The sequence below is a fragment of the Pelophylax lessonae genome (genome assembly GCF_965119305.1).
Source record: "Pelophylax lessonae genome assembly, chromosome: 10".
Taxonomy (NCBI): Eukaryota; Metazoa; Chordata; class Amphibia; order Anura; family Ranidae; genus Pelophylax; species Pelophylax lessonae.
Window position 1 is genome coordinate 133,733,215 of NC_138777.1, and position 27,448 is coordinate 133,760,662.

At 44.6% G+C, this 27,448-nt stretch overlaps 1 protein-coding gene across 7 annotated transcripts in view; it reads left to right on the forward strand.

Annotated features, from left to right (window-relative positions):
• Positions 1-27,448, forward strand: part of NRXN2 (neurexin 2) — a 2,537,771-nt gene that overhangs the window by 1,020,006 nt on the left and 1,490,317 nt on the right. For 5 of the 7 annotated variants that reach the window (XM_082270633.1, XM_082270634.1, XM_082270627.1 and 2 more), the window contains one exon: positions 15,343-15,369. The exons of the other annotated variants lie outside the window; for them this stretch is intronic. In XM_082270633.1, the coding sequence (XP_082126759.1) occupies positions 15,343-15,369 (27 nt within the window). The remainder of the gene's footprint in view (positions 1-15,342; positions 15,370-27,448) is intronic. 7 annotated transcript variants of the gene reach the window in all.

A 27,448-nucleotide genomic window follows, 5' to 3' on the forward strand; every position in this document is an offset into this window, starting at 1 on the left:
CATGTGGATCTTGTTACACTGCTGTAGCTTGAATCAACGCCTGCATTACACACTCTCATTTACAGACTGACTAGCATGTAGGACCAGGACAAGGGGCGCACTAATAACCTGTTGATAAGGGGTGTCACTGGAAGGCTCCACTGCTTGTCTTGTCTCAATGACAAGAGTGATCATCATTCTAGTTCACATTCACTGCACAATGTCCCGGTTCTCTAACTCCTCAGTTCCAGCTGCTCCAACTCTGTGTAGGCTCTCCTCCTTTACTAAACCCTATCCACTCTTGACAGCTTGCTCTCATTTTCAGGTCATTTCACCTTCTTCCCTCTTAGTCTCATTTCCAGGTCACTTCCCCTTTTTCCCTCTTAAATTTCTGTTACTTAGTCCAGTTCATTTCACCCCCAGCTCTTCACATAACTCATACTCTAAAGCTGACCATACATAGAATTTTGATTGACATTTTTTGTTTTAAGAAGTTTCTTTTGATTTTCTAATTATTAGTGGGGTCAAATGGATGTTCATTCCATCCACAATGACAAGAAAATTCAAGGAGCAGAATGGAACATTTCTCATGAAAAACAAATTTATAAACCGTAATTTAAAAATGTTATCTTAAAAGCAAACACATCTTTGCTTTGCTCGGCATTCATGTACATCATCAGAAGATGAAAAAAATAATTTTGTACAAATGTTGGTTCAGAAATCTACTAGTGTATGGCCAGCTTTACTACCCCACCTCCTCACAAACTTTTTAAAGCTTTAACACAGGTCCTTTGTTGTATTCTGTCATAATTCTACTAACATTGACTGCACTTAAATGGGTCAAACTTAGCAAGCAGTACTGCCAATTAAATACCACACAGGGTGAATCATTTTTGCCGGGATGCAAGGCATTGTAGCATCAGCATGTACAGTATATAACCCCATATTGCTGCTTCAGCAGCTTGGGGAGGGGAAGCAGTAAATTCACAGCTCAACCGCTTTAGGGCTCGATCACACAGGTGGGGGAAGGGAAGGGGGCAAAAGTAGGAGGTTGAGCTGCAGTTTTACCCCCATGTCCACCCAACCTAAACAAGGAGATGCACCCGCTCAAGGCTGTACAAATGGAAACAATTAAATAGCAGGTCACTATGTGTGTGTCGCAACCATTCTGCACACAGATGCAGCACGGTGATTCAATATTTTCAGTGTTAAAACAGGCAGTGAGGAGGTGGCATATCGCCCTGTCACCGCCTGTAAAACACCAGCAATGATAGCCACACAGGTGAGCAAGCCCTTAGTCCTTCAGCCCCCCTTTCGCCCTCAGAGCCCCACTAGAGTCTTTTAGTTCCATGTACCCCTCAAAGCTCACCTCCCAGCTCTTCTCCCCTCCCTTCATCTCAATGACATACAGTAGATGCCAATCAGTCCTACTCAAACTGACACCAGCATTTTTTGCTTCCAATGACACCACTAAAACAGGGTATTTTTCCTTTCAGTTATATCATCAATATTTTTTTCCTTATCCACTATTAGTCCCATATTTGTGCACAGATTTTTAAACTCTTCTAATTGATAAGGTGTACCACAAGTATTGGTTCTATTTCAGCGTATGTCACCAACATTACAAACATTGCACCACTATTAGCCCTATCCCTTATTTTTCTTTTTGTTTCTGCTCAAAAACTGGTATCTACTAATGTACTACATAACATGCCTATATTTATTTTACTTTTAAAGTTTAAAATTGTGCAATTTTATTTCAGGAAAACCTATTCTCACCTGAATTTTCTAACATCTTTTGTATCACTAGTATGTTTTAATATGTAAGTTTCCACATATATTTGTCTCTGTGACTGTTGCTACTGGTGAAAGCTTGATTAAGTGGCATAATGTTTTTTTGTTAATAACTTAAATTACTGTCAAATGTTTGCTTTTCTAAAAACCTTCAGACAAATCTGGTCTGTCAGGCATGGAGTGGACATTTCAGAGTAACAAAGTCCAGACCCACTGTACTCTTTATATACGAGCACACATAGATACATACAAATTCATATTCAACTGATTTACTTATCAGGTCTCATAACTATTAGATGCATAGCCAATTTAAAGGATGTGCTGATGGAAATAAGCTGCTATAGCTGTCTTCCTTTTGGAAATGCTTGTTGTATAACAATCATAATATTACACAGACTTCATTACTTTGTTGGTCACCTATCTGTAACAAGTATGCAGCCAGTAAAAACATGACCAGGGATCTGAAAAGTGTTGAAACCACTGTAAAGATAAAATAAGTATCTGAATCAAAACCAAGATTTTTGCGACTGCCTGCTCTCCCTCTTTTTTTTTTTCTTTTATAGCCCACAAAATTCCTTTGCAAGTTTTTGTTTTCTAAATATGGTAAGATTTAAACAGGGCAAGCAAGCCCTTTACTTAAATGTAATCGATATTTGTGGGGACTATGGCCGCTATGTTGGACTTGTTGGTTTTTGTTTTTTTCTGCAGTGTTTCTTTTGGAAACATTCCAGCAGAAGTAGTGGACTCTGTTTTTCTCTAAACAAAGTTTTGTTTTAAGTCCTAATTAGAAAGAGAGAAGCTTTATGGAAAAAAAAAAGAGAGAGAGAAATTAGATAACAGAAAATTTACTATCAAATACTTACTGTAATTTTTCTTTCCTGATGGACTTCACGGCAGCATACATTTGTGTAGCCCACCCTTGCTCCTACCCCATAGGACCCCACTCCCATTAATTTTCAGGCTGAGCCAGAGGCCGTTTTCCGTAACTAGCCTACTCATGACTCTGGGAGGGAACTCCTGCTGCCATGGAGTCCATCAGGGAAGGAAAGTATTTGATAGTAAATTTTCCCTTTTCCTGACAGACTTCCATGGCAGCATACATTTGGGAACTAACTAGCCCAAAAAACAATGGTGGGATTCAGAAAAATAGGGTTTCAATCATAGCCAACAAACCCTATGGATAGATATTGACAGCATAAGGAAGCTCCCACAAAGAGCCAGAACAGCTTTAATGGAAGACATGTTGTAATGGATCAACCAGCACCCCGACTGGGTACCTCCGTTGACGGATGCTCCTAGTGCTTCCCGAGGGCTCCAAGCACTCCACCAGACATCATAACCACCACCAAGATGCCGGCTATTTAAACAATGAACACATTACGCCATGACGTTTTGAAGAAGCGTGCGGTGAGATACTTTTCCGGAATCCCGGACCTCAGGACATCGCTCTCTACGAGAGGCCATGGGATGGGCGAACCAGCCTGAAATCACCTTGAAGGACATTTAGACCATCATCATACGGGGGGATCCTTCACACCGCCTGCAGTGAGAACGGCCGGACAGGGGATCCAGGACTCCATTAGTGGACTGACGGGAGACCAGGAGGAGGAGCTATCGGTAAGACTATATTCACATACTCACCACGGGACAGTTACCTAGCCAACATGGATGGGTGGATTGCCGATGAATAGCCCCCTCATTCCCCACTAACTACGATCCGGGCCACTATCTATCTCACAAAGCAGGACAGGTGGCACCCCCCACAGAGAGGAACTTCTCCCCAACTTGGGGACCCCCCCCCCCCCTGGAACCTCACCCTATCCCCCTCCTCTCCATCGCTTCCCCCTACGGCTCCGAACACACCGTACCTCAATCTGCAAAACTGTTTACAGCAATTTAATATTGTGAAGAGTAACTTTCTATTACCACTATGTCGGCTACAGCAGGATCCGGCTAGATTGTCACAGGGATTATATGGGCTTATATCTAGTGGCCATTAAGTGCACAAACCATTTCCCTTTACTTGACATTAACCCGCTGGACACTTGACATAGTGAAGCACTTAGTATCTGCCATTTCCAGTTACCATCTGATTACAGTTGCTCACACAGCTCACAGCCAATATTTGCCTTCACATGTGATAGAGAATTGAGGTATTACAGACCTACTTCTCATTATTTAGACTCTATTCTAGGCATGCTGAGGCATCTCAACTCCCAGGGATTGAAGAAGTAACCGCAAGTTTTTCATTAACAGATCATTACTCTCCCTCGGAATTGATGCAGACAGGGTCCCTGGGATAGGTGGAGTGCTGGTAAATAGAGTTGAGCGGACACCTGGATGTCCGTGTTCGGCGGGTTTAGCCGAACTTGAAAAAAAAGTCCGGGTCCGTGTCCCGGACTTTTTCCGAACTTTACCCGGACACCGAACCCCATTGAAGTCAATAAGGGCCCAAACTTTCAGGCACTAAAATGGCTCTAAAACACCAATGGAAAGGGCTAGAGTGCTGCAAATGGCAGCAAAACGTAGTTAAGAGCATGGCAAGTGCTCTGCAAACAAATGTGGATAGGGAAATAACTTAAAACAACAAAAAAAAACAGAAAAATAAAACAATGTTCTTCATCTGTGAAGGACGAGGCCCATATGGAGTAGGAGGGAGGTTGAGGTGGTGGTAGATGTGGCAGTGTCATAGGCGTGCGCACAGGGTGTGCCGGGTGTGCCTGTGCACACCCTAATCACCTAGGGCACATTAGCATTATCGCTCTGTTTGCCAGTGAGGAGATGGGAAAGATCTACCTTGGACCTGCTCTGCCATAAGAGAAGTGCCACACACTTCTATTTCACTTTGCCAGCAGGGAGAGTAATGTACGGGGGCCATATACATGTAGGCAAACACATGCATGTGTATTTAAACTTTGGGGTGCACACCCTAATGCAATAGGCTGCGCACACCTATGGGCGGTGTAGGTGGAAGCGGCGGTGGAGGAGGACGAGGTAGCCAACACTGCTTTTTTTCAGTCATTTTAAATGAGGGTACACCCCAAAAGAGTGAGAGCAAAAATAGAACAATTGCTGGGTAAGGTCGGTATCCATCTCTATTCTGCACAAGGTACGGAAAAGTCCTGTGGGATCCATGCCTGGTTCATTTTAATGAACGTGAGCTTGTCCACATTGTCTCTGGACAGGCGGCTGCGCTTGTCTGTGATAACACCCCAGCCGTGCTAAATACACGTTCAGATAATACACTGGCTGCAGGGCACGCCAGAACCTCCAAGGCGTAAAGGGCAAGCTCAGGCCATGTGCCCAATTTGGAGACCCAGAAGTTGAAGGGGGCAGACCCGTCATTCACTACATGTAGGCGTGTGCACACATACTGCTCCACCATGTTGGTGAAATGCTGCCTCCTGCTAAGACGTTCCATATGAGCTGCTGGTGCTGCTGTTTGTTGTGGCATGCTGACAAAGCTTTTCCACATTTCGGCCATGCTAACCCTGCCTTCTGAGGTGCTGGCGGTGCCCTGGTTGCGTTGGCGACCTCTTCCTCCTCCTCCTCCTCTGCCTTGGCCTTGTGCTTCCACTGTGGCCCCGCTGTCAGGTGGGAATGCCAGCAGCATCGCGTCTACCAGCGTGCGCTTGTACTCACGCATCTTGCGATCGCGCTCCAGTGAGTGAATTAAGGACGGTACGTTGTCCTTGTAACGGGGATCCAGCAGCGTGGCCACCCAGTAATCAGCACAAAATGTGGGCAACTCGGCGGTCGTTGTGGAGACACTGCAGCATGTAATCGCTCATGTGTGCCAGGCTGCCCAGAGGCAACGAAAGGCTGTAGGAGGTGTATCGTCTGTGTCCTCTGTATCCCCCCAGCCATGCACCAGTGATGGCCATGAGCTTGCCTGGGTGCCACCCTGCTGTGAACATGGTTCCATCTCCTCCTCCATCTCCTCCTCCTCATCCTCCAGAACTGTGCCCCTGCTGGACAATTGTGTCCCTGGCGTTTGTGGGTGCAGGAACCCACCCTCGGAGCCACTTGCGAATGACTGCCCTGAAAGCCTTGGAAATGTTACCTCTTCATCCTCCTCCTCATCCTGTGCCACATCCTCTTCCATCATTGCCCGAATCGTTTTTTGAAGGAGGCATAGAAGTGGGATAGTTAAGCTGACAACGGCGTCATCGGCACTGGCCATGTTGGTGGAGTACTCAAAACAACGCAACAAGGCACACAGGTCTCGCATGGAGGCCCAGTTATTGGTGGTGAAGTGGTGCTGTTCCGCAGAGCTACTCACACGTGCGTGCTGCAGCTGAAACTCCGATATGGCCTGCTGCTGCTCGCACAGTCTTTCCAGCATGTGCAAGGTGAAGTTCCACCTTGTGGGCACGTCACATATGAGGCAGTGAGCTGGAAGGCCGAAGTTACGCTGCAGCGCTGACAGGCGAGCAGCAGCAGGGTGAGAACGCCGAAAGTGCGCACAGACGGCCCGCACTTTCTGCAGCAGCTCTGACATATCGGGGTAATTTTTAAGGAACCTCTGCACCACCAAATTCAGCACATGCGCCAGGCAAGGGATGTGCGTCAAACCGGCTAGGCCCAGAGCTGCTATGAGATTTCGCCCGTTATCGCACACCACCAGGCCGGGCTTGAGGCTCGCTGGCAGCAACCACTCATTTGTCTGCTGTTCCATGCTCCTCCACAACTCCTGCGCGGTGTGTGGTTTTTCCCCCAAACAGGCAAGTTTTAAAACTGCCTGCTGTCGTTTACCCCTGGCTGTGCTGAAGTTGGTGGTGAAGGTGTTACGCTGACCGGATGAGGAGGTGGTAGAGGATGAGGAAGCGGAGTAGGAGGAGTTAGGAACAGGAGGCAAACTGAAGCGCCCTGCAATCCTCGTTGGTGGAAGGACATGCGCCAAATTGCTATGCGCCTCAGGCCCATCCGCCACTGCATTTACCCAGTGTGCCGTCAGGGAGATATAACGCCCCTGACCGTGCTTACTGGTCCACGTATCGGTAGTTAGGTGGACCTTGCCACAGAGGGCGTTGCGCAGTGCACACCTGATTTTTTCCCCCACTTGGTTGTGCAGGTAAGGGATGGCTTGCCTGGAAAAGTAGTGGTGGCTGGGCACGACGTACTGTGGGACAGCCACCGACATAAGGCTTTTAAAACTGTGCGTCTCCACCAGACGGAAGGACAGCATTTCAAAGGCCAAGAATTTTGAAATGCTGGCATTCAGGGCAAGGGATCGCAGGTGGGTAGGGGGGTACTTCCTCTTCCTCTGAAGTGTTTGGGAGATGGAAAGCTGAACGCTTCCACGGGACATTGTGGAGATGGTTGGTGACCCAGGTGGTGGTGTTGCTGACAGATCCTCTGTTTGCGGGGTGGCAGGTGCCGGTATCACTACAGAGGTGGATGGAGAGGCCGAGACTGCAGCAGAAGAGGAAGCAGGAGGAGCCAGAGACCTTTCTTGCTTTTGAAGGTGTCTACTCCACTGCAGCTCGTGCTTTGCACTTAGATGCCTGATCATGCAGGTTGTGCTCAGGTTGAGAAGGTTTATGCCTCGCTTCAGGCTCTGATTGCACAGGGTGCAAACCACTCGTGTCCTGTCATCAACACATTTTCTGAAGAACTTCCACGCTAGAGAACTCCTTTGAGCTGGCTTTGGTGCGCTCGTTCCCTTGCTGCGTTGGGCAGTAGCAGGTGTAGTGTCTAGGGCACGGCCGCTCCGCTTCTGCACCCTGCTCCCTCTTCTGCTGTGCTGGTGGCTCTGTGCGACCACCGCCTCTTCCTCCAAACTACTCAGGTCACCTGCATGACCTTCATTCCATGTGGGGTCGAGGACCTCATCGTCCTCCACATCATCTTCCACCCAGTCTTCACCCCTGCCCTCCTTGTCGGTCTCCACAATTCTGAGTGCCACAGCAGTTGGCACCTGCGTTTCGTCATCATCGGAGACGTGCTGCGATGGTCCTTCCATGTACTCATCTTGAGAAATAAGTGGTTGGGCATCGCTGCACTCAATCTCTTCCACTTCTGGGGCAGGGCTAGGTGGATGGCCCTGTTAAACCCTGCTGACAGAGTCATCAAAAAGAAGAAGAGACTGCTGCATGACTTAGGGCTCAGACTGCTTGCCTGATTTGCAAGGGGGTGAGGTGAAAGACGGTTGGACATTGGCTGCAGGTGCCAACTCTGACCTTTCTGCAGTAGACTGGGTGGGAGACAATGTGAAGGAACTGGAGGCCCTGTCAGCAGCAACCCAATCTACTATCGCCTCTACTTGTTCTGGCCTCCTCACTTCTAGAGGCGCATGATGCCCTACCAAATACTGCTGCAGGTTCTGTCGCCTACTCACACTTGAGGAAGGTGTTTCACTTGTGCGTGTAGCTGGCACAGATCGACCACGTCCTCTCCTTGCAACAGGAGCTCTACCAACAGCACCACGACCCAGGCCACGGCCCTATTTGACGGTCTCCTCATATTTCTGTAATTTATGATCTTGCCCTAGAAAGGTGTTTATTGAATAGCGGAACAAAACAACAGTATCGCACGGGTGTATCTCACAGTCAAATATGCAAACTATGCCGCAATTAAATTTTTTTTACCCCAAAAGGGTGTATATTGAATAGCGGAATAGAAAAAAAGGATAAAAAACGGTGTATCTCACACGTACAAACACAGACTAGGCCCCGATTACAATTTTTTGTACCCTAAAGGCAGGATGAGGAAGAGGAGTAGGAGGAGGTCCGAACAGGAGGCAAACTGAAGCGCCCTGCAATCCTCGGCGGTGGAAGGAGATGCGCCAAACAAATTTAAAAAGGTGTATCTCACATGTACCGATACAGACTATGCCGTAATTTAATTTTTTACACTCAAACAGGGTGTATATTGAATAGCAGAATAGAAAATTTTTTACAAAACTGTGTATCTCACACGTACAAACAGACTAGGCCCCGATTACAATTTTTTGTACCCTAAAGGCAGGATGAGGATGAGGAGTAGGAGGAGGTCCGAACAGGAGGCAAACTGAAGCACCCTGCAATCCTCAGGGGTGGAAGATGCGCCCCCAAAATTTGGAAGGTTTATCTCACACGTACCGATACATACTATCCCGCAGTTTAATTTTTTTTACCCCAGTAGGCACAAGAACAGGCTCTTACAAGAGCTTAGTGATTATCCAAGGGAGTATGAAGAGCATAGCAATCCCTTGTAGCAGATTTCCCCAATAAGAGACAGGACTCTCGATTGAGGGTGAAGTATAACTCAAACATTAATGGTACAGCTGCTCCTTTATACAGTTTTCCCCCCACAAGGTTACCGCCCAGGTGGACCTTGTTGGGAACAGGTCCTGAAATTCACAATCCAATGAAAAACGTTTTACACTCCCATATAGTATAAACAATCCCTCCCCTCTGCCTGATTACAGTATCATGCAGATAAAAGTGTATACAGGAACAGAATTAACCTAAACTAATTATCTAGCCATCTGGACAGAACAATGTGAGGTCGTTAACATTTGACAATGGGACAGGCACATTCCACATTCCTGCCATTGACAGTCTCACATTGAAGCTGGAATGCACATTATCTCAATACACAAAAAATTGGGAAAACCTGTCTGACATTGTGGGACATGTAATACACACATTATTTAGGAGTCACAGACTTCATGGCAATGGTCTTCAACAGTCTAAGTCTCCCAGTGTAAAGTGGGAATAAATCTTTATATTTCTATATGAAGATATTGCTGACAAATATTACTGTCCAATTTGAAGCAATTCAAACCTTTAATTATCTGTCTTTCACTCCCAGTGACGGCGAACACCATCACACGTGTCATCCTCCAACTATTCCTGGCACCCTTTTCCAGGGGGTGCTCACAAATCCTACACTCTCCTGGATGAGTGTGTGGTGACTGCTACCATAGGAACCAAGCCGTATGCTTTATAAGCCTAATGACTAGCTGGAATGACCCATCCAGAAAAAATTCTGGATGACATCTCCGTTCCACTGATTCTGCTAGAGAGTGTGACAAATATGTCCTAAAACTCTGAGCAAAACAGTAGCTTGAGAGCGTGCTCGAAAAATCCCAATATCCGTGGCATAGGACCAGTTATTTTTGTTGGTCCTGCATATGGGAGGAACAAATGCTTTGTTCTCATAAAATGCCAAAGCCACCTCAGATTGCCGCCCAGTATGGATATAAACACTACCCGTACTGGGCAGAAAGCCACAAGGATCCCTCTTGGCACCAATGTTAACCTAAATGACTAATGATGATAAATAGAATCCACCTGTGTGTAATGAAGTCTCCGTATAAATGCACCTCCACTGTCATTGTCTCAGAGGTCCATTTAAAGCGCAGAGAGCATCATGAAGAAAAAGGAACACACCAGGCAGGTCCGAAATATTGTTGTTGAGAAGTTTAAAGCCAGATTTGGATACAAAAAGATTTCCCAAGCTTTAAACATCCCAAGGAGCACTGTGCAAGCGATAATATTGAAATGGAAGGAGTATCAGACCACTGCAAATCTACGAAGACCTGGCCGTCCCTCTAAACTTTCAGCTCATACAAGGAGAAGACTGATCAGAGATGCAGCCAAGAGGCCCATGATCACTCTGGATGAACTGCAGAGATCTACAGCTGAGGTGGGAGACTCTGTTCATAGGACAACAATCAGTCGTATACTGCACAGATCTGGCCTTTATGGAAGAGTGGCAAGAAGAAAGCCATTTCTTAAAGATATCCATAAAAAGTGTAGTTTAAAGTTTGCCACAAGCCACCTGGGAGACACACCAAACATGTGGAAGAAGGTGCTCTGGTCAGATGAAACCAAAATCGAACTTTTTGGCAACAATGCAAAACGTTATGTTTGGCGTAAAAGCAACACAGCTCATCACCCTGAACACACCATCCCCACTGTCAAACATGGTGGTGGCAGCATCATGGTTTGGGCCTGCTTTTCTTCAGCAGGGACAGGGAAGATGGTTAAAATTGATGGGAAGATGGATGGAGCCAAATACAGGACCATTCTGGAAAAAAACCTGATGGAGTCTGCAAAAGACCTGAGACTGGGACGGAGATTTGTCTTCCAACAAGACAATGATCCAAAACATAAAGCAAAATCTACAATGGAATGGTTCACAAATAAACATATCCAGGTGTTAGAATGGCCACGTCAAAGTCCAGACCTGAATCCAACTAGAATCTGTGGAAAGAACTGAAAACTGATGTTCACAAACGCTCTCCATCCAACCTCACTGAGCTTGAGCTGTTTTGCAAGGAGGAATGGGCAAAAATTTCAGTCTCTTGATGTGCAAAACTGATAGAGACATACCCCAAGCGACTTACAGCTGTAATCGCAGCAAAAGGTGGCGCTACAAAGAATTAACTTAAGGGGGCTGAATAATTTTGCACGCCCAATTTTTCAGTTTTTTATTTGTTAAAAAAGTTTGAAATATCCAATAAATTGTGTTCCAGTTCATGATTGTGTCCCATTTGTTGTTGTTTCTTCACAAAAAATTACAGTTTTATATCTTTATGGTTGAAGCCTGAAATGTGGCAAAAGGTCGCAAAGTTGAAGGGGGCCGAATACTTTCGCAAGGCACTGTACCTCTGCCGTTTTATGCATCCTAGCAGCCTACAAAAGAAAATATACAAAACCTGCTCAAAGATCTTCCTCAGCTGCATATTCCTTTTAGGAATTGTTTGAAGAGAGTTAGATTGGCCAATTGACTGGTCCTGCAAGGAAAAGCTTGACATTGTCAGAATAGAGAATCTTTGCACAGGGAGAGTTGTAACTACCCATGGCAACCTGATGGTCGCTGTCATCTTGCTCCGTGGGATTTTACCAGCCAAGGCATGAGCAGCAAAGGCCCAGTTTATGGTGTATATAATACATGTAGATCTGGAGATGCTTAATAGCAAGTGTCCATTAGTCAGCTTTCTATACACTAGCTTTAAGAGGCCAGCAGAAGGGCTAACCATCCAGGAACAGTATCTGTAAGGAAGACACTGTGTCACTGACCCCCTCCAGCTATAACCTGCATAGAGCAGACCAGAAATAGGGGTATAAGGCGGCAGAGGACTCGTTGCAGAAATAAACAAATCTCAGTAAGTTTAAGGGAGAACTCCACATTGTTAAGAAAATAAATAGTATAACATGTACAATTGCTACTCAAGCCATGCAGTAATTTGTTAAATAACCTTCCCAATACAAACTGCAGCTGCTGAAGTTTCTTAAGCTGTCCAGAGAGACAAAGTAGGTTGTTTGATTGCTAGGTGAGAGAAAAACCCCTAAGGGGTTAACCACTGCTAAAGGAATACTACCCCAGCAGACTTCTCTACACAGGTGATTTAATTAGACAGAGCCTCCAACACAGAAAGAAAAACCTTTTGAAAACAGACAGATATCTGTTCAGGACAGAAAGCAACTAAACCAAACTTTGAAAAAATGCTACAATGCACATCAGAGCGTAGACATCTCCATAAGTGTTCATTTTGGGTATTATTTATTTTTTTCTTTTCTAACACAAGTGGAGTTACTCCCTAGCAACCTGCATGGCGCCTGGTCCCTTCTGCTGACCTCATGGAAAACATACACGCATATCCTGGGCCCCGTCCACAGAGCAATTGATGCATCCGCAGGGCGACCCAGATCCCAGGAACAGCAGAGCACTGTCATGCTGGCACACTTTAGAGGTCACCCATTTTTAACAGGGCATCCGACCTGGTGCAACTGCTAGCTAGTGGCAGAGCCTCCGTTATTACAGGTGTCTTCTGCACCTGTGTGCCATTCACCACCTTGCTGTTAGCTAGGCATTTGGTGACTAATGGAACCATCCTGGAACTTCTGGACACCACAGGACGCTCCTAATACCAGCACGGCTGTCCCATATGAGACCCCAGTCACAACGTCTTCCAAAAGGTAGGAAATGTCATACAAAATGGTCCTTATGAGTGAGGAGAACAAAAAAGGAATGCGGCCTCTGGCTCAGCCTGAAAATTTATGGGAGTGGGGTCCTATGCTTCCATGGAAGTCTGTCAGGAAAATGTGCTTTATATAAAACCTAGGTATATAATATAACTAACTTGTCCTTTTTCAGTAGACAACTAATGCTAGAAATTGTGTACTGACTGAAAAACCAACTTTAAGGTGGTATACTCTTGTTTAACATTTGTTACATAGTAGTTGAGGTTGAATAAAGACAATACAAAAAAGAAGTTTGGTTCCTCAAGCCAAAAGGGAGAAAGTGGGATTTTATAGGCAAAGGTAATTATTATTCATTTTATTAAAAGAATTGCATATAAATGTAAAAAACAAGGAAAAAGAAACAACAAAACAACAACATTGGTTGTATGAGTAATGCATATTACACAATTGACAATTTATGAACCATTTTACTTATTAAATGGTGATTCCTGGTTGTAGAACTAGGGTTCCAAGTACCCTAGTTCTACAACCAGGAATCACCATTTAATAAGTAAAATGGTTCATAAATTGTCAATTGTGTAATATGCATTACTCATACAACCAATGTTGTTGTTTTGTTGTTTCTTTTTCCTTGTTTTTTACATTTATATGCAATTCTTTTAATAAAATGAATAATAATTACCTTTGCCTATAAAATCCCACTTTCTCCCTTTTTGGCTTGAGGAACCAAACTTCTTTTTTGAATTATTACAGGGATGATGGCAACATATGCATCTTAGTTTTTATATCTCTAAAAAACCACCCCCGAATAAAGACAATAGTCCATCCAGTTCAACCTGTTTAGGTGTGTGTGGCCATAATCATCTCTTATATCCCTTAATGTTCTGATCCTTGATGTATGTCCAAGAGTCTTTTGAAAGTAGCCATACTTCCCACAGTAACTACCTTTTTGTGGTAGAGAATTCCACAATCTTGTAGCCCTAACAGTAAAGAACCCCCTGCGTAGCCTGAGGTTAAAATGCTTCTCCTCTAATCGCATTGTATGGCCTCGTGTCCTCATGCCAACCCTGCGACTGAATAGCTTTTTTTCTATGCTTAGATCACCATTGAGGTGTTTGTAAATTGCTATCATGTCCCCTCTCAGGCGTCTCTTCTCCAGGGAGAATAAATCAAGCACTTGAAAACGCTCTTCATAATTAAGGTCCTCCAATCCCCAATCCCCTAATTAGTTTAGTTGCCCTTCTCTGGACTCTCTCCAGCTCCTCAGCCCCTTCTGAGGACTGGCAACCAGAACAGGATAGAATACTCTTTGGTGGGACCAGAGTTTTATAAATTGGTAGGATTATAGTTTTATCTCTGGAATACATCCTCCTCCTTATGTATGCCAAACACTGTACAATATTTAAAAATGGAAAGATTAGCAAATGGTTAATATATATATATATATATATATATATATATATATATATATATATATATATATATATATATATATATATATACACACACACACATACACACACACATTTTAGAACACAAAATTCAAAAGTCAAGGTGATAATCATTTACCTATTTTATTTGCTTTTCTATTAACACTAAAAGTTTTTCAAGAACTGTGCAATCTCAAACAATTTGTCTAACACAGATACACAGACTTGCACTATTTGTACACTAGTTATGTTTTGTTTCATCATGAACATATTGCACTTTTATAATCTTGCATTGGCACTACAGACAGGCTTTCATGACTATTAGACTATCATGTTATGAGAATCAAGATGTTCCTTTTAGGGCTTTTATTATGACACAGATGATGTGAAGAACTGACTAATCTTTTTTCATCCTCATATATAAGACAATAGTTACCGGTTCATGCTAGTCCTCCTTCTATAAGAAAGAGTGTGAGATCTGGTTCTGCCTCTGTTTTGTCCACATCCCCTTTTCCGTAGTGGTTGACGACATGTGGTGACAACAGCTATCAGCCCATGAGCAACCCATGTTACTCCTAAAAGTAGGAGGACAGGGATGTATCTTGAGAACATAGAAGTGGGATTTAAGGTCCCCTCTAGGCTTTATGGTTGATTGGTATAGAGGAACAGCGCATGGCATGACCTAACCTATCAACCAATGCAAAAGGCTTAGAGGACAAAAAATTGGGACCACTCACTTTCTTGTCTGGCTGTATGGCTGTAGTTTGCAAGGTGGCCATTTCATTACAGTGTATAGAGTGAGTCTTAACATTCATTAATTCCCACACATATGCATGTTATGAAACTAATGAAAAATTAATGAATAAATGAATAACTGATCATAGTGTTCATGTATCAACTAAGTTATATTTTAAAACGATCTACCAAGTAAATGTACTTAAATGTACTTTTCTTGTTGTTAAGAAATTTCCATTTTGCAAATTTGGATTTAATTACACGATGTAAACATTTAAAGCTATGAACCTTTGATGGTAAACTGTAGGCATTTATTTTTAACAACTTGTTAGTTGGCAGACTAGTACATAATTAGTATGTGCTAGACTAGGTTATGAAATGGCTCCTGAGACACATGTGCGTCCCCGGAACATGTGGGTGGTGAATTGTTCAGTCTGCAGAAACATCTGAAGGATAATCCAAGCTGTCTCTTTCTCTCCCCTCAGACTGTATTCGGATAGTGTGCGGGCCCAGTAAGTCTAAAGCTGTATCTTTGCTTTTATTGCGCTTTCTACTGAACCTGTTTTCCTGTTTACTTGTAAACTCTATTTGCTATCGTTCTCTAAATGCTATCTGTTGTTCTGTAAAGTGTATTCTCTCTGTCCTCTTCATGATTCTCTCTGTGTACACCTTATTTTTGTTTTAAATGTATAATTTAGATGGCATTGTTCTACTAAATTAATTTAGCCTGGACACACAGATACTTAAATCATTTGTGCTAAAGCAAAGTTCTTAAAATATAACAGTTCAGTTCACATTGCAATACCAGCTTTAGTGGTTTTGTTGTTTTTTGACCCCTCTCTCTCTCTCTCTCTCTCTCTCTCTCTCTCTCTGCTGGCAACTTTTGAGCAGATATTATAAAGTGTCAATTTGCAATATCTGTACTTTGATTCTATTTCAAAGATGCAGATATGTATGATCTGTAATAGTCCACTTCAAATCCATAATTTTAGTTGTAATTCAGGATTAAGACAACTCATGGCAATGAGAACATTATTTAAAAAGGTCTGAAGAAAATTGTGTAACCACCTCAATACTTCTTGCGCAGGCCAATTTTCAGCTTTTAGTGCTGTCACACCTTGAATGACAATTGCGCGGTCGTGTTTTTTGTTTTCCTGTGAGATCTACAATCAACGGCTGGACTGGGCGACAGGCTGGATATCTAATTCCAGTGGTCCCCCTAGTCTGGCCAGCGAATGAGCACAGACCAGAGCTCTGTGTTGGGTTGGCCGCGACAGGCAACGGCTTTGTGGCCGACTGTCTGGATGCTGTGTGGGGTGGCCCCAGTGAGGGCATGTGAAGCGCAGATCTCTGTTTGGGCACCAGCCCTCCCCTCTGCTTTCTTGGTTGGTCCTGGCCTCCTTGCATTTGCGGCTGAGCCGGTGGCTGTAGCTGGTATTACGCTGCAGGGCGCCCTTCCCAGTAGTGTTGTGGGACCCTAGGGGGATTCTGTCTGCTGGACTACCCGAATCACAGCAGGTGGCCTCCCTTAAGGGGACTCTTTTTGTGAGTCTCCTGGGAGGGGCGTCTGTGGGTGCCCCCCTGTTTTGCTGAGTTAAGTTGGTGGCCCCCTTCCTGGGCTCTCAGTCAGCACCCACATGTGCGTGGCCTCGGTCGGCGGCTCCCTTTGCAGTGCCTCAGACAGCGGCCCCCCTCTGCCTTTTTTTGTGATTCCCGGTAGCGCATCGGCCCTCCCCTGCCTCATCTGTAGTCAGATCCTGAATCTGGCTCTGTCGCCGTGGACGTGGCCCAACCTGCGGGGTTGTAGCCATGCTCCCTGACCTGTCATTTAGTGAGGATAATTCCTCCACAGCTGTAGCTGTGCTCAAGAGGCACTGGTTGACGCACTGATTACATTCGTGTGGGAGACTTTGCAGATGGAGGATGCAGCTGAAGCGGCTGGGGAGGTGACCGTCCCTTTTTGGCCCTCACAAGCTGTCTCACAGGCAAAAGTGTTTCCTTATCCCTCCTATTTTGACAAATTTTGTCTATATAGAATGGGAGTGTCCAAAACTCCCCCTTATGGTTCCTAAACACTTTGCTGTGAGGTACACCTTTGAGAATTCACTACTCATGAAGTGGACTGTTCCACCAGTGGTGGACCCACATCTCCAGGTTGAACAAGCAACCATGATTCCGGTAGGGTAATTTCCGGCTTTTAAAGATCCATTCAGCATTTGAAAACTTCTTCGAGAAGAAGGCACAGGGGGCGGAGCTTGCCATCATTAATTTAGAGAAAAACATCCAAGGACGAAAGCATCTGCCTCCGTTAAAAAGGGCTGGAGAATGTCAGGATGTAGGAGAATAGATGCTGAGATCAAGGCCGCTTTAAGATTTTGGAAAGCCTCAACTGCCTCAGGAAGCCAGGCTCAGGCATCAGCACCCTTCTGGGTCAAATAGGTGATTGGGGCCACCAGAGTGGAATGAACTGGTGATAGAAATTGGTGAACCCCAAAAAGCACTGCATTGCTTTTAGAAACCCCCAAAAAGCATTGCATTGCTTTTAGAACAGAGGACTGAGGTCAGTTGAAGATGTCCTGGAGCTTGGCTGGATCCATAAGCAGCCCTTTATCAGTGACTATGTAACCAAGGAAAGGAACCTGGGTTTGCTCGAAGAGGCACTTCTCCAACTTTGTGTACAGGCAGTACTCCCAAAGAAGTAAAAAACCATACATACATATTGACGATGAGTTCTGGAAAACAGCTGTAGTATTACACAAGCCAAAAGGCATTACAAGATACTTATAATGGATGGAAAAAGAATATATATATATATATATATATATATATATATATTCCTGGAAGATGAGAGACACCAGACCCAACAATGCAGACAAGCTTAAGACAACTATCAAAGCAACCTGTGCATACAATACTGTACATGGACATACTTTTCAGTACTTCTCTTGGATCTCTATATCCGGAGGAACTCCGGATCCTTGCAGTAGATGAGCGGATCGATCCATCCATCCATCTCAGTGGGGGCTTAAGTTATCACTCCAAGCTGAGCAGGAATTGGATTCTCCATTACCACGGCTTTAGCTCATCTCTCCCTATTTCGTGGTAAGAATCCACCTTCATCACAGGGTGTCACCATTTTTACTGCACTGTCACTTCACCAACTATTACGTTCGTAGTGGACGGGTTTGCGGTAAGAGGCCACCTGAGCACTTTATTTACTGTATTTTCTGGCGTATAAGACTACTTTTGAACCTCAAAAAAAATCCCCCAAAAATGGGGGGTCGTCTTATACGCCGAGTATAATATCTCCAAGGTAACCTAAGTATAAGTATTAATGGTAGATGAAAATTAGGGGGGTCGTCTAATACGCCCAGTCGTCTTATACGCCGGAAAATACGGTATGTTTCTGAAACAACACCAGCTTGAAATTTTTTTCACCTGTCACCTTGGCACGTAATTATTGAATTATCACCCACCTTTAGTTGAAAGAAACTTTTTTTTCACTATTGAGAGACTTTTTCTTTCATTGATTGCTTTAGTTGTTTCACCTACTTGCATCACATTGTGATATGACACGTTTGGCTATAATTTTTTGAAGCGCACTTTTATCATTTATATTTATTTATATATTATAATCTTTTTTCATCCATTTATTCATTTCACAGTGTTGCTTAACTATATAGTTATTGGTTCGTGCACCTTTTCACTTTTTCAAGATACTTATAATGCCAGTTTTTGGTGTTGAAAGCTGTCTTCCACTCGTCGCACCCCCCCCCCCCCCCCGCATCTTTATCAGATTAGATGCTAGGAGGAGGACTAACTTTATGAATATTCAAGCATCCTTAAGCCTGTCAAAGAGTACAGAAACCAAGGGTAGAGGGTACTTATTTCTAAAAGTGTTGGTATTGAGACCTATAATCAATGCAGGGTCGGAGCATACCTTTTTTAACAAAGAGAACTTGACCCCAGCAAAATAATTGGACTATCGGATAAACACTTCTGCAGATTTTCTCAGACATACTAATATATGGCTTGAGTCATAGGAATGGTCAGAGGGTAGACTCGAACTCGGGGTGGAGTAGTCCCAGGTTGGAGATCAATTTTGCAGTCATAGGAACGAGGAGGAGGCAGACGATCAGCTTCTTTTTTTTCAAAAAAAGTCTTGGATGGCCTGATAGTGTTGAGGGAGCATCGGAGAGGTGGTAACCTCAGTCATGAGTACAGAGAAGGCAAGTACAGGGAGACAAATTTGATGGCATTGCATCCCCTATGACAACACCTGCCCACAGTTCTAGTCTAGGTAGGATGAATGTTTTTACAAGCACAGAAGTCCAAGAATGATGGGACTAGAGGACTTAGGGGTCAATTCACTAAAATAAAGTCCAATTCATAAGGAAAAAACAACTTTATTTACCACAAAAAAAAGAAAAAGTAAAATTCACAAACGGACCAGAGAGAAAAAAAAGCATGCCATATTTACCACCAGGGTTTTGCTGGCGGCATCACAGGGGACCCCCCACACTGTTTTTTTACAAATAGCTCGTTGCTAAGGAGTGGGTCGACGAGCCGGCCCCTGTGTCCTTAACAGATGACTAATCAGCTCCCAGTGGATCCCCCCCCCCCTCCTGAACCATACCAGGCCACATGTGGGGGACTAGGTGCTTTGAGGCTGGGGGGGGCTCTGCTTAACAAACATGACCAGTGGCTGTGGGGGTCTGCAGGCAGGGTGCTTTTCAGACTCTGGAAGCCCCCTTTAACAAGGGGTCCCCAGATCCCGCCCCCCCATGTGAATGAGTATGGGGTACATAGTATCCCTACCCATTCACCCGTATCCCTACCCATTCACCAAAAGGGTATCACAAAGTAATAAAAACACACAGTTTTTGACAATTCCTTTATTAAAAAATAAAAAACAGTGTCCCCTGATTTAAATCCATCATCTTATGCCAGCTGCAGCACCCGAAAAATAATAATTAAAAAAACGCTCCCGCCGTCTATGAAGGCTGGTCATCTACTGTAGTCTCTGCCATTTGACAGTTCTTATATAGGTAAGGGATGGGGCCATATGGCTACGTCACCTAGTGGCACCGCCCCCTTGTGACATCACGGACATGCATGCACTGGTCCGTGATGTCACAAGGGGGCAGTGCCACCAGGTGACGTAGCCAGGTAGCCCCTTTTCTATATAGAAACTGTAAAATGGTGGAGCCTGCAGTAGGTGGCCAGCCTTTATGGAGGGCAGGATCGTTTTTCTTTTTCTTTTTTTTTTTTCGGATGCGGCATGATTGACGATGGATTGACATCAGGGGACACTGTTTTTTATTTTTTAATAAAGGAATTGTCAAAAACTGTCTGTTTTTTTACTTTGTGACACTTTTTTGGTAAATCATTCCCTGCTATGTACCCCATACTCATTTACATGGGGGGGGGATCTGGGGGCCCCCTTAAAGGGCGCTACTAGTAAAGAAATTTAAAAAATACATCCACAGTGCTAAATAAACTCCCACAGTATTATTATGTATCCTATATTACAGTGATCAAATTATTCATACAAAAGTGTCCATATATCTATTAAAGTTTCAGGTGAAAAATCTAAAAGTGCTGCTCCACCAGACTGTGCACAAAAAACCTTCCAAGGTGCAGGTGCTCTCTTCCATCAAAGTGCTACTGAAGATTTTAAAGGATGGGAGCGCTACACCAGCTTGTACAAACATTTCAAAGATTTTTATTTTGAAGTAGCCAAAGCGTTTCGGGGGCTCAGCACAGCTGGTGTGGCGCTCCCATCCTTTCAAAACTTTAACGAACCCCCTCTGGGGGACCAGCAAGGCCCCACAGTTGCTGGAGAGCAGCCCCTAGGACCACAAACTACCTCTCATGCGCATAAGCTTCAGCACTCCGACATCACAAAGATTGCATGTACCAAAGTGCTACTAGCCGCTCACCTCATATTTTGACCCCTGTTTCACAAGTGGTTCAAAATCAGCAGTTCCCCTCTGGGGATAAGTAGTCACGCCTATTGACGTAACACGTATATGGGGTGGAGTCTGTTTGTCGATGTCATCCCATGGCCATCTTGACATATGATAAATGTTTGAAAGATTGCACGGCTCCAAAGTGCCTTGTTTGTGAGTATGTTTATCCTATGTTTTATGTGATGCAATAAAACTTTGTCCAGAGAGCAATAGATCTTGCCATTTTGTTCTTTCTTATATCCAACCACTACGAGAGTGATCCGAGGATCAGTGAGCTAAAAGAGAGGAGAGGGAGATACAGAGGAGCAGCGCGTCAACAGCACATCAGATAAGCCTCTTAATTATCCCCAGAGGGTAACTGCTGATTTAACCTACTTGTAAAACAGGTGTCAAAATATGAGGTGGGCAGGTAGTAGCACTTTGGTGGCAGAGAGCACCTGCAGCTTGGAAAGTTTTTTGTGCACAGTCTGGTGGAGCAGCACTTTTAGTTTTTTTTTTTTTTTTCACCTGGAACTTTGATAGATATATGGACACTTTTGCACAATTAATTAGATCACTGTAATATAGGATACATAATAATACTGTGGGAGTTTATTTAGCACTGTGGATGTATTTTTATTTTTTTACTAGTAGCCCAGCACTGTTTTTGAGTTACTAAAGTATCAAGTGGAGTGAAAACACTTTTCTGTGTTAGCAGCAACTGGATTATTTGTAACACTTTTTCACATATTTTTGTATTATAGTTTGGATTGTGCTGATTGGAGATTTGATATACCGCATTCGGTATTGAACGCAAAATTCGTAATGATTTGAACACTTGCACAATTGTTACCGTATGCGGTATTTTACTGCACTTTGTTAGCTGTTATTTAACTCTTGGTGAACTGATCCCTTAGGAAGATTCAGGAAGGAGATCTCAAGATGAAGAACACTGACATAGTTATGGAGGTAATATTGAATCGTATGGATCCCAAGGCCAAGGTAAAGCCATTGACTGCAGATACCAAGAGGGGCATTACCAAGGGAATGAGAGGAATGCCCAACTCAGCACCCAAGGACTGCTCAATGAAGTTCCCAGTTTCCACAAAGTCCACATATGCAAATACTTAATAGGAGTTTTGGCCCAATGAATGGAGACGGACATGAAAAATTGATGGAAGGGGGCTGAATTTAGGTTCTGGTCCAGATCACCTCCCTCCAAGCGACCTAGACCCAAGAGTTTCACGGACGGACAGGACAAGACTTTACTATGTGATCAGTCCCGCAATAAAGGCATAGGCCATGTATCAGGGGACGTGATCGCACTTGTGGCATGAGTTGTGTCTGCCCTAATTGCATTGGTTCTTTAGTTGCTGGCATAGTTGCAGAGGTGAATTTGTTTAAGAGTTTTCTAAATGACCCACTGGGGGTGATGTGGACCAGCCCTTTCCAGATCTTGCTATTGGAAGTGGACATTTTAATGCTAAGGGCAATCCAGTCGTCCAGGGTGGAGGATATGGTTCTGACAGCTAGTACAACCTTAAACCGATCCTTTAAAAAGGTTGTGGGGAGGGCCTTATTATCCCATGCTAGTTCCAAAGCTAAGGTGTGTATTGACCAACAGTCATGCATCCTTGACAAAGCCAAAGAAGTGCTTCAGCAGTGAATGAGGCCTTGCCAGGCACATCAAAGGTTTTACAGAAAGCTTGCTGGAAGGCAGCAAGACTGAGAACTCTCTATCAATGGCGAGGTCCAAGAAAAGCATCTCTGGAAAGGAGTGTTACCATGTACACCAACTTGGAACGATCAGTAGAAAAATGGTGGGCTACTAGCTCAAAATGGATCAATAACTGATTGAGGAAGCCCTGACAAGTTTTGGGATCACCAGAAAAGCAAGGCAGTAGAGGCAGCTGGAGTTTTAAAGAACTATCCGATACAGGAGGAGCCATAGGAGCAGCGGGAATCAGAGCAGTAGTGGAAACGGAGGGTTAGGAAGTGGAAACAACCTGCAGCTTGTCCAAATGGGAGAAGAGTTCTTGTAGACACTGCACAATTCCCTCTTGATGGGCCTGCTGGACGTCAATTACCTGCCCCAAATGCTGAAAATGTTCCAGAAGAGACTGCAGTGCCTCTGTGGAGCTCATGGCCTGAGCAAACTGTCAGGAGTTTGTGATAGTGAGCCCTTGTAGTTCACCAACTCGAGGTTCCCCAAGGCGTGGAGTCTAAGCCTGCTCCTTCACCAGGGCCCCTGATGGTGGGGATTGCCCTGCAGCAAGCTGGAACCGGGTCTTGGCCCCCAGGTTCGCCCAGGTTAGAATGCGCAGACCCCTTAGCGTGTGCAGAGTACAACAGTGGAAGACTGAAGGGAAAACAGGGAGACAAGTTGAGATCAGGGTGGGTGGCAGGTAAGCATAGTCAGTAGACGGAGCTGGCATCGGTACATGGATAGTCAGACAGGATACACACAGTAGCAAGCGGACAGAAGCTCAGAGAACTGTGAAGTTGACAGAAGGAGAGTATCCTTCCAAAATAAGGGAGTTTAAAGGCATCGTACCAAAACTGATAACAAAATTGTTACTCTATCCCATTGATTCCATTGCATTTAGCAATCCATTACTGCTTCATCAGGGACAGTAGGGGATGATCTGAATTAAAAAAAACATTTTGACGGTAGAAATATTGTAATGGAAGTTGCTCAGGCACCCCAGTGTATATATAGGGAAGCAAACTGGGTGGCGGGCCACTGGATGTGATGGAAAGGAAGAAAAAATAAACCCTGAGAATAGTAGGGCAAAGCCAACATCACATGGGAGGACTAGGAGAAACACTGCAGCAAGGAGGTAATTTAACCCGCAGGCTAAATTGTGACAGCTGGCTGAGGATTGCTGCCTGCCAATTGTCAAAACCTGGCATGTACACTGCCGACAAGGCTGGAGCATGAAGTTCTGCCCAAGGCAGGATGCAAGTTACCGTTCTTGTCCATCCCTGATGGTTCATGTTACCACCACTGTGGCATTCACAAACTGAGCCCAGACTGGATAGCCCTCCAGCAGGATGGTCCGGTGTTTGAAAAACAGTCAAATGGCTTGAAAATCCTGAATGATGAAACATGGCTGATCTGTAATAACCAGATCCTCTGCACCAAAAGATTGTCCAGGACTCCTCAGTTGGCATACATCATGGGGCTCTGCCAGAAGTTAGGAAGAAAGGACTTCTGTCCACTGTTGAATTTCCAGGGCACCAAACCAGATACTGTACAACCTGGTCCCACGTGTCAAATAAATCATTCTGTTCAAAGACTGGACTTACTTGTCTTATGATAACAGACTGTTGCGTTGTAGAGGTATGGAATTATTTTGGCAAATGGACTAACTTTAAAGAGGCTACCATCAGACCCAAGACTCTCAAGCAAAAGCAGTCAGACAACTCCTGGATTAGAAAGTTTCAATCTTGGATTAGAGAGTCTGAAGTTTTTTTCCTGCAGACATCAGACACATCAGTAGAGCTCTAGAGAGGGTGTCCAACCACTTTTTTACAAACTAATCTTCAAATAGGTACAAGGCTAGTATGTTTTTTGGGGGAAGCAAACATCTTGTCAGGGTACTCCCAATCTCTCTAAAGGAAGACATGGATCAGCAGGTGCGCTGCGAAAATGTTTGCGCTCTTAGAAGCTTTTAGGGATCTTAAACTGCGAATAGCACTGGTAGAAACAACAGGCTGATCTTCAGTGTGATGTGCACTACTAAATGGTCAATGACCAGCAATGAATTGTCACTTAATTTGGGAGTAATGGCATTAGACTACAACTCCTCAGAGGCAAGCTTGTTGTGTAAAGACTGGAGCATCTCAGAATCGGTCTCAGTTGGTCGATGGCTCAGAGGCCCCCAAGGTTATAGGTGGATCAGATATAGAATCTACAGCTGAAGGAGGAGGAGCATACTTGTGTGGGCAAAGTCCACAAATAACTGGGTGATTTTGGCCATAAATTCTTGAGTTACTGTAGTAAAACTGAATGTGCAGACCACATCTGAAAGACCTAAGTAAGACTCCAAAGATGGGATAGAATCTAAGAGCAAAGGGAAACATGATTCCAGGCTGCAATTGGTGAGCTGGAGGCACCCAGTACAGCAGGGACAGTCCCCTCTGTGTCAGACAAGTTATTTCACGTGGAAAAGAACATGGTTCTATCAATAGAAGAGAGACATTTAAGAAGGACCTCTTTAGCCAAAGGTTTTTTAAATAGTATTGACTGATATGAGAACCAGTCCCCCAACATTGGTGGGGATACGGCGGACTTGGACATGCTGGGTAGGGAAGACATGATGGTATCTGCCTTTTATAGACTCAAACACCTGTTGGAGAAAGAAATGACACAATGGTGGGACATAACAGTATTGCAGAAGTACATAGAGGTTAATAGAATACCCAGAGGGCTTAGAATTACTAAGGTGTGTGATTTCCTTGAGGAAGATCTCAGGAATCAGTGGATTGAAGAGATGCGTAAATTTAACCAGTCTTGGTTGCATCTCTTCATTACACAAAGAGAGAGGCTGTTGGTCTAGATTAGGGCAGACATTGCCAATCTTCAGACTAAGTTGGCCTCATTCACTGATATGGCATCTTTCGAAAAATGGGATACCACTGTTGATGAACAACAATGAACAAATGGTAGACTATGAGACAGGGCTTATCAGTAGAAAATCAACAAAGTTCGAAAGGGATAAGCAGGACTATGCCCAAGGTCGGGAGTTTAATTGTAAAAAGAAAGGGAATAGATCCACCCCTCCCATTGCTGAAAACAATCCCCCACATAAGGGCCCCAGACCCGTCAACACAAAAAAACGGATGAACCTTGGTGACACACATGGAACAAGGTTTAATAATAATAATAATAACAATAATAATTCACACTTGAAGGGCAAGACCCATAATAAATACCAGTATAAAACCCCCAATCACAACGGTTGGGACAATAGACAGGGCCCTAAGACTGGGGGCACCCCCTCTCGTGGTGGACAGAGGGAAAACCCCCAGATTTCCGGAAAAAATGGAAGCATTGACAACAGAGCCTCAGGGGGTCCTGCGAAAACAGCAGCGGTAGCAGCAGTCCCATCTCCATTGACAAGTCGTGACCATCGGGATTCCACTCTATCAACTAACCAGTCCAACTTGCCTCACCCCCCCCCCCCTCTTCTGACCATTCAGGGGCGGGTAGTCCTGGAGGAGCAGGTATAGGGAAGAGTCCCCTAATAAATCCCACCACTACATCCACCACCACAGCCCCTGTGCCTTTTTTCGGGAGAGCAGCTGCGGGGAGCCCCGAACCCGCAGGGAGGAAAGCCCCCTCCCAGGCTGCATCTCAAACCACAAATAAAAGGGGAAACCGACAAGAAGGGGGAGAAGGGGAGGCGAGAAACACAAAAAGAGGGAGAAGACAGTAACCTCCAACTCCACAATTAGGATCTATAATCTCTCGCAATCAGTCTTCCAGGAAACGGAGCTGGAGCTGCTACGGAAAGGTTTGAATTTTGCCCCAGGGAATCCTCCCAATTTCTTTGAACTGTTTATAGATCTGAATAGATTTGTTAGAAACCTCACCATCAAACGATATTATGCACTTAAAAGCAGAGATAGTGAGGAAAATAAGGCTGTGGCACCTGCCCTCCCCTCCCCTGGTCCCGCCGACACGGCGGCTTTAGATATCCTGGAGGAACTATATACAGAAGGGAGGGTGGAGGAGGAAGGGGTTAACTCCCATTACTGGCTATCAGAGGCCGAAGTGGTGCATACATCCTTTAGACCCAAATCAACGTTCTACCCCCATTGGACAAAGGGGAACTTCGTCATGACTTTCTATGAAATGGTTCTCGAAGAATTCAAAACCCTATGCAACACCAGAAAATACAAGTATGGGACACAACAGGACCATGGTGTCAGGGGCCCCTTGTCTAGCCTACAGAATAAAACTGAAGTTGTAATCAGGCAGGCAGACAAAGGTGGCAGCCTGGTTATCCAAGATAGGGAGGACTATATCAAGGAAGCAGAACGGCTGATAGGTGACAAGGACACCTACGAGAGATTACCCTGTGATCCTACCATCACGTACAGGGAGGAACTCAAAGGCATCCTGGACAAGGCTCTGGAATAAAAAGTGCTAACAAAGAATGAATACCTATTCTTATACAACAAACATCCGGTGGTCCCACATTTCTATCACATCCCTAAGATCCACAAGGATGCAGAGAATCCCCCAGGTAGACCGATCATTTCTGGGATCGACAGCTTGGCGAGTAATTTGGGTTGCTACGTAGACCACTTCTTACAAGATCTAGTCGTCATGCTGCCATCATACGTCAAAGATTCTAGTCATATGCTGGAGATCCTTTCATCGTACACATGGAAAGAAGGTTACAGATGGCTGTCATTGGATGTGGCCTCTTTGTATACATCCATACGGCATAAATATGGCCTACAGGCAATACAACACTTCCTGGTCAAAGATGAGGTTCACGCACAGACGCAGTTCCTATACAACAGCATTGAGTATATGCTCACGCACAACTACTTCGCGTTCCTAGGAAATTACTACAGGCAGATGCAGGGGACCGCCATGGGAGCCAGGTTTGCCCAGAGTTATGCA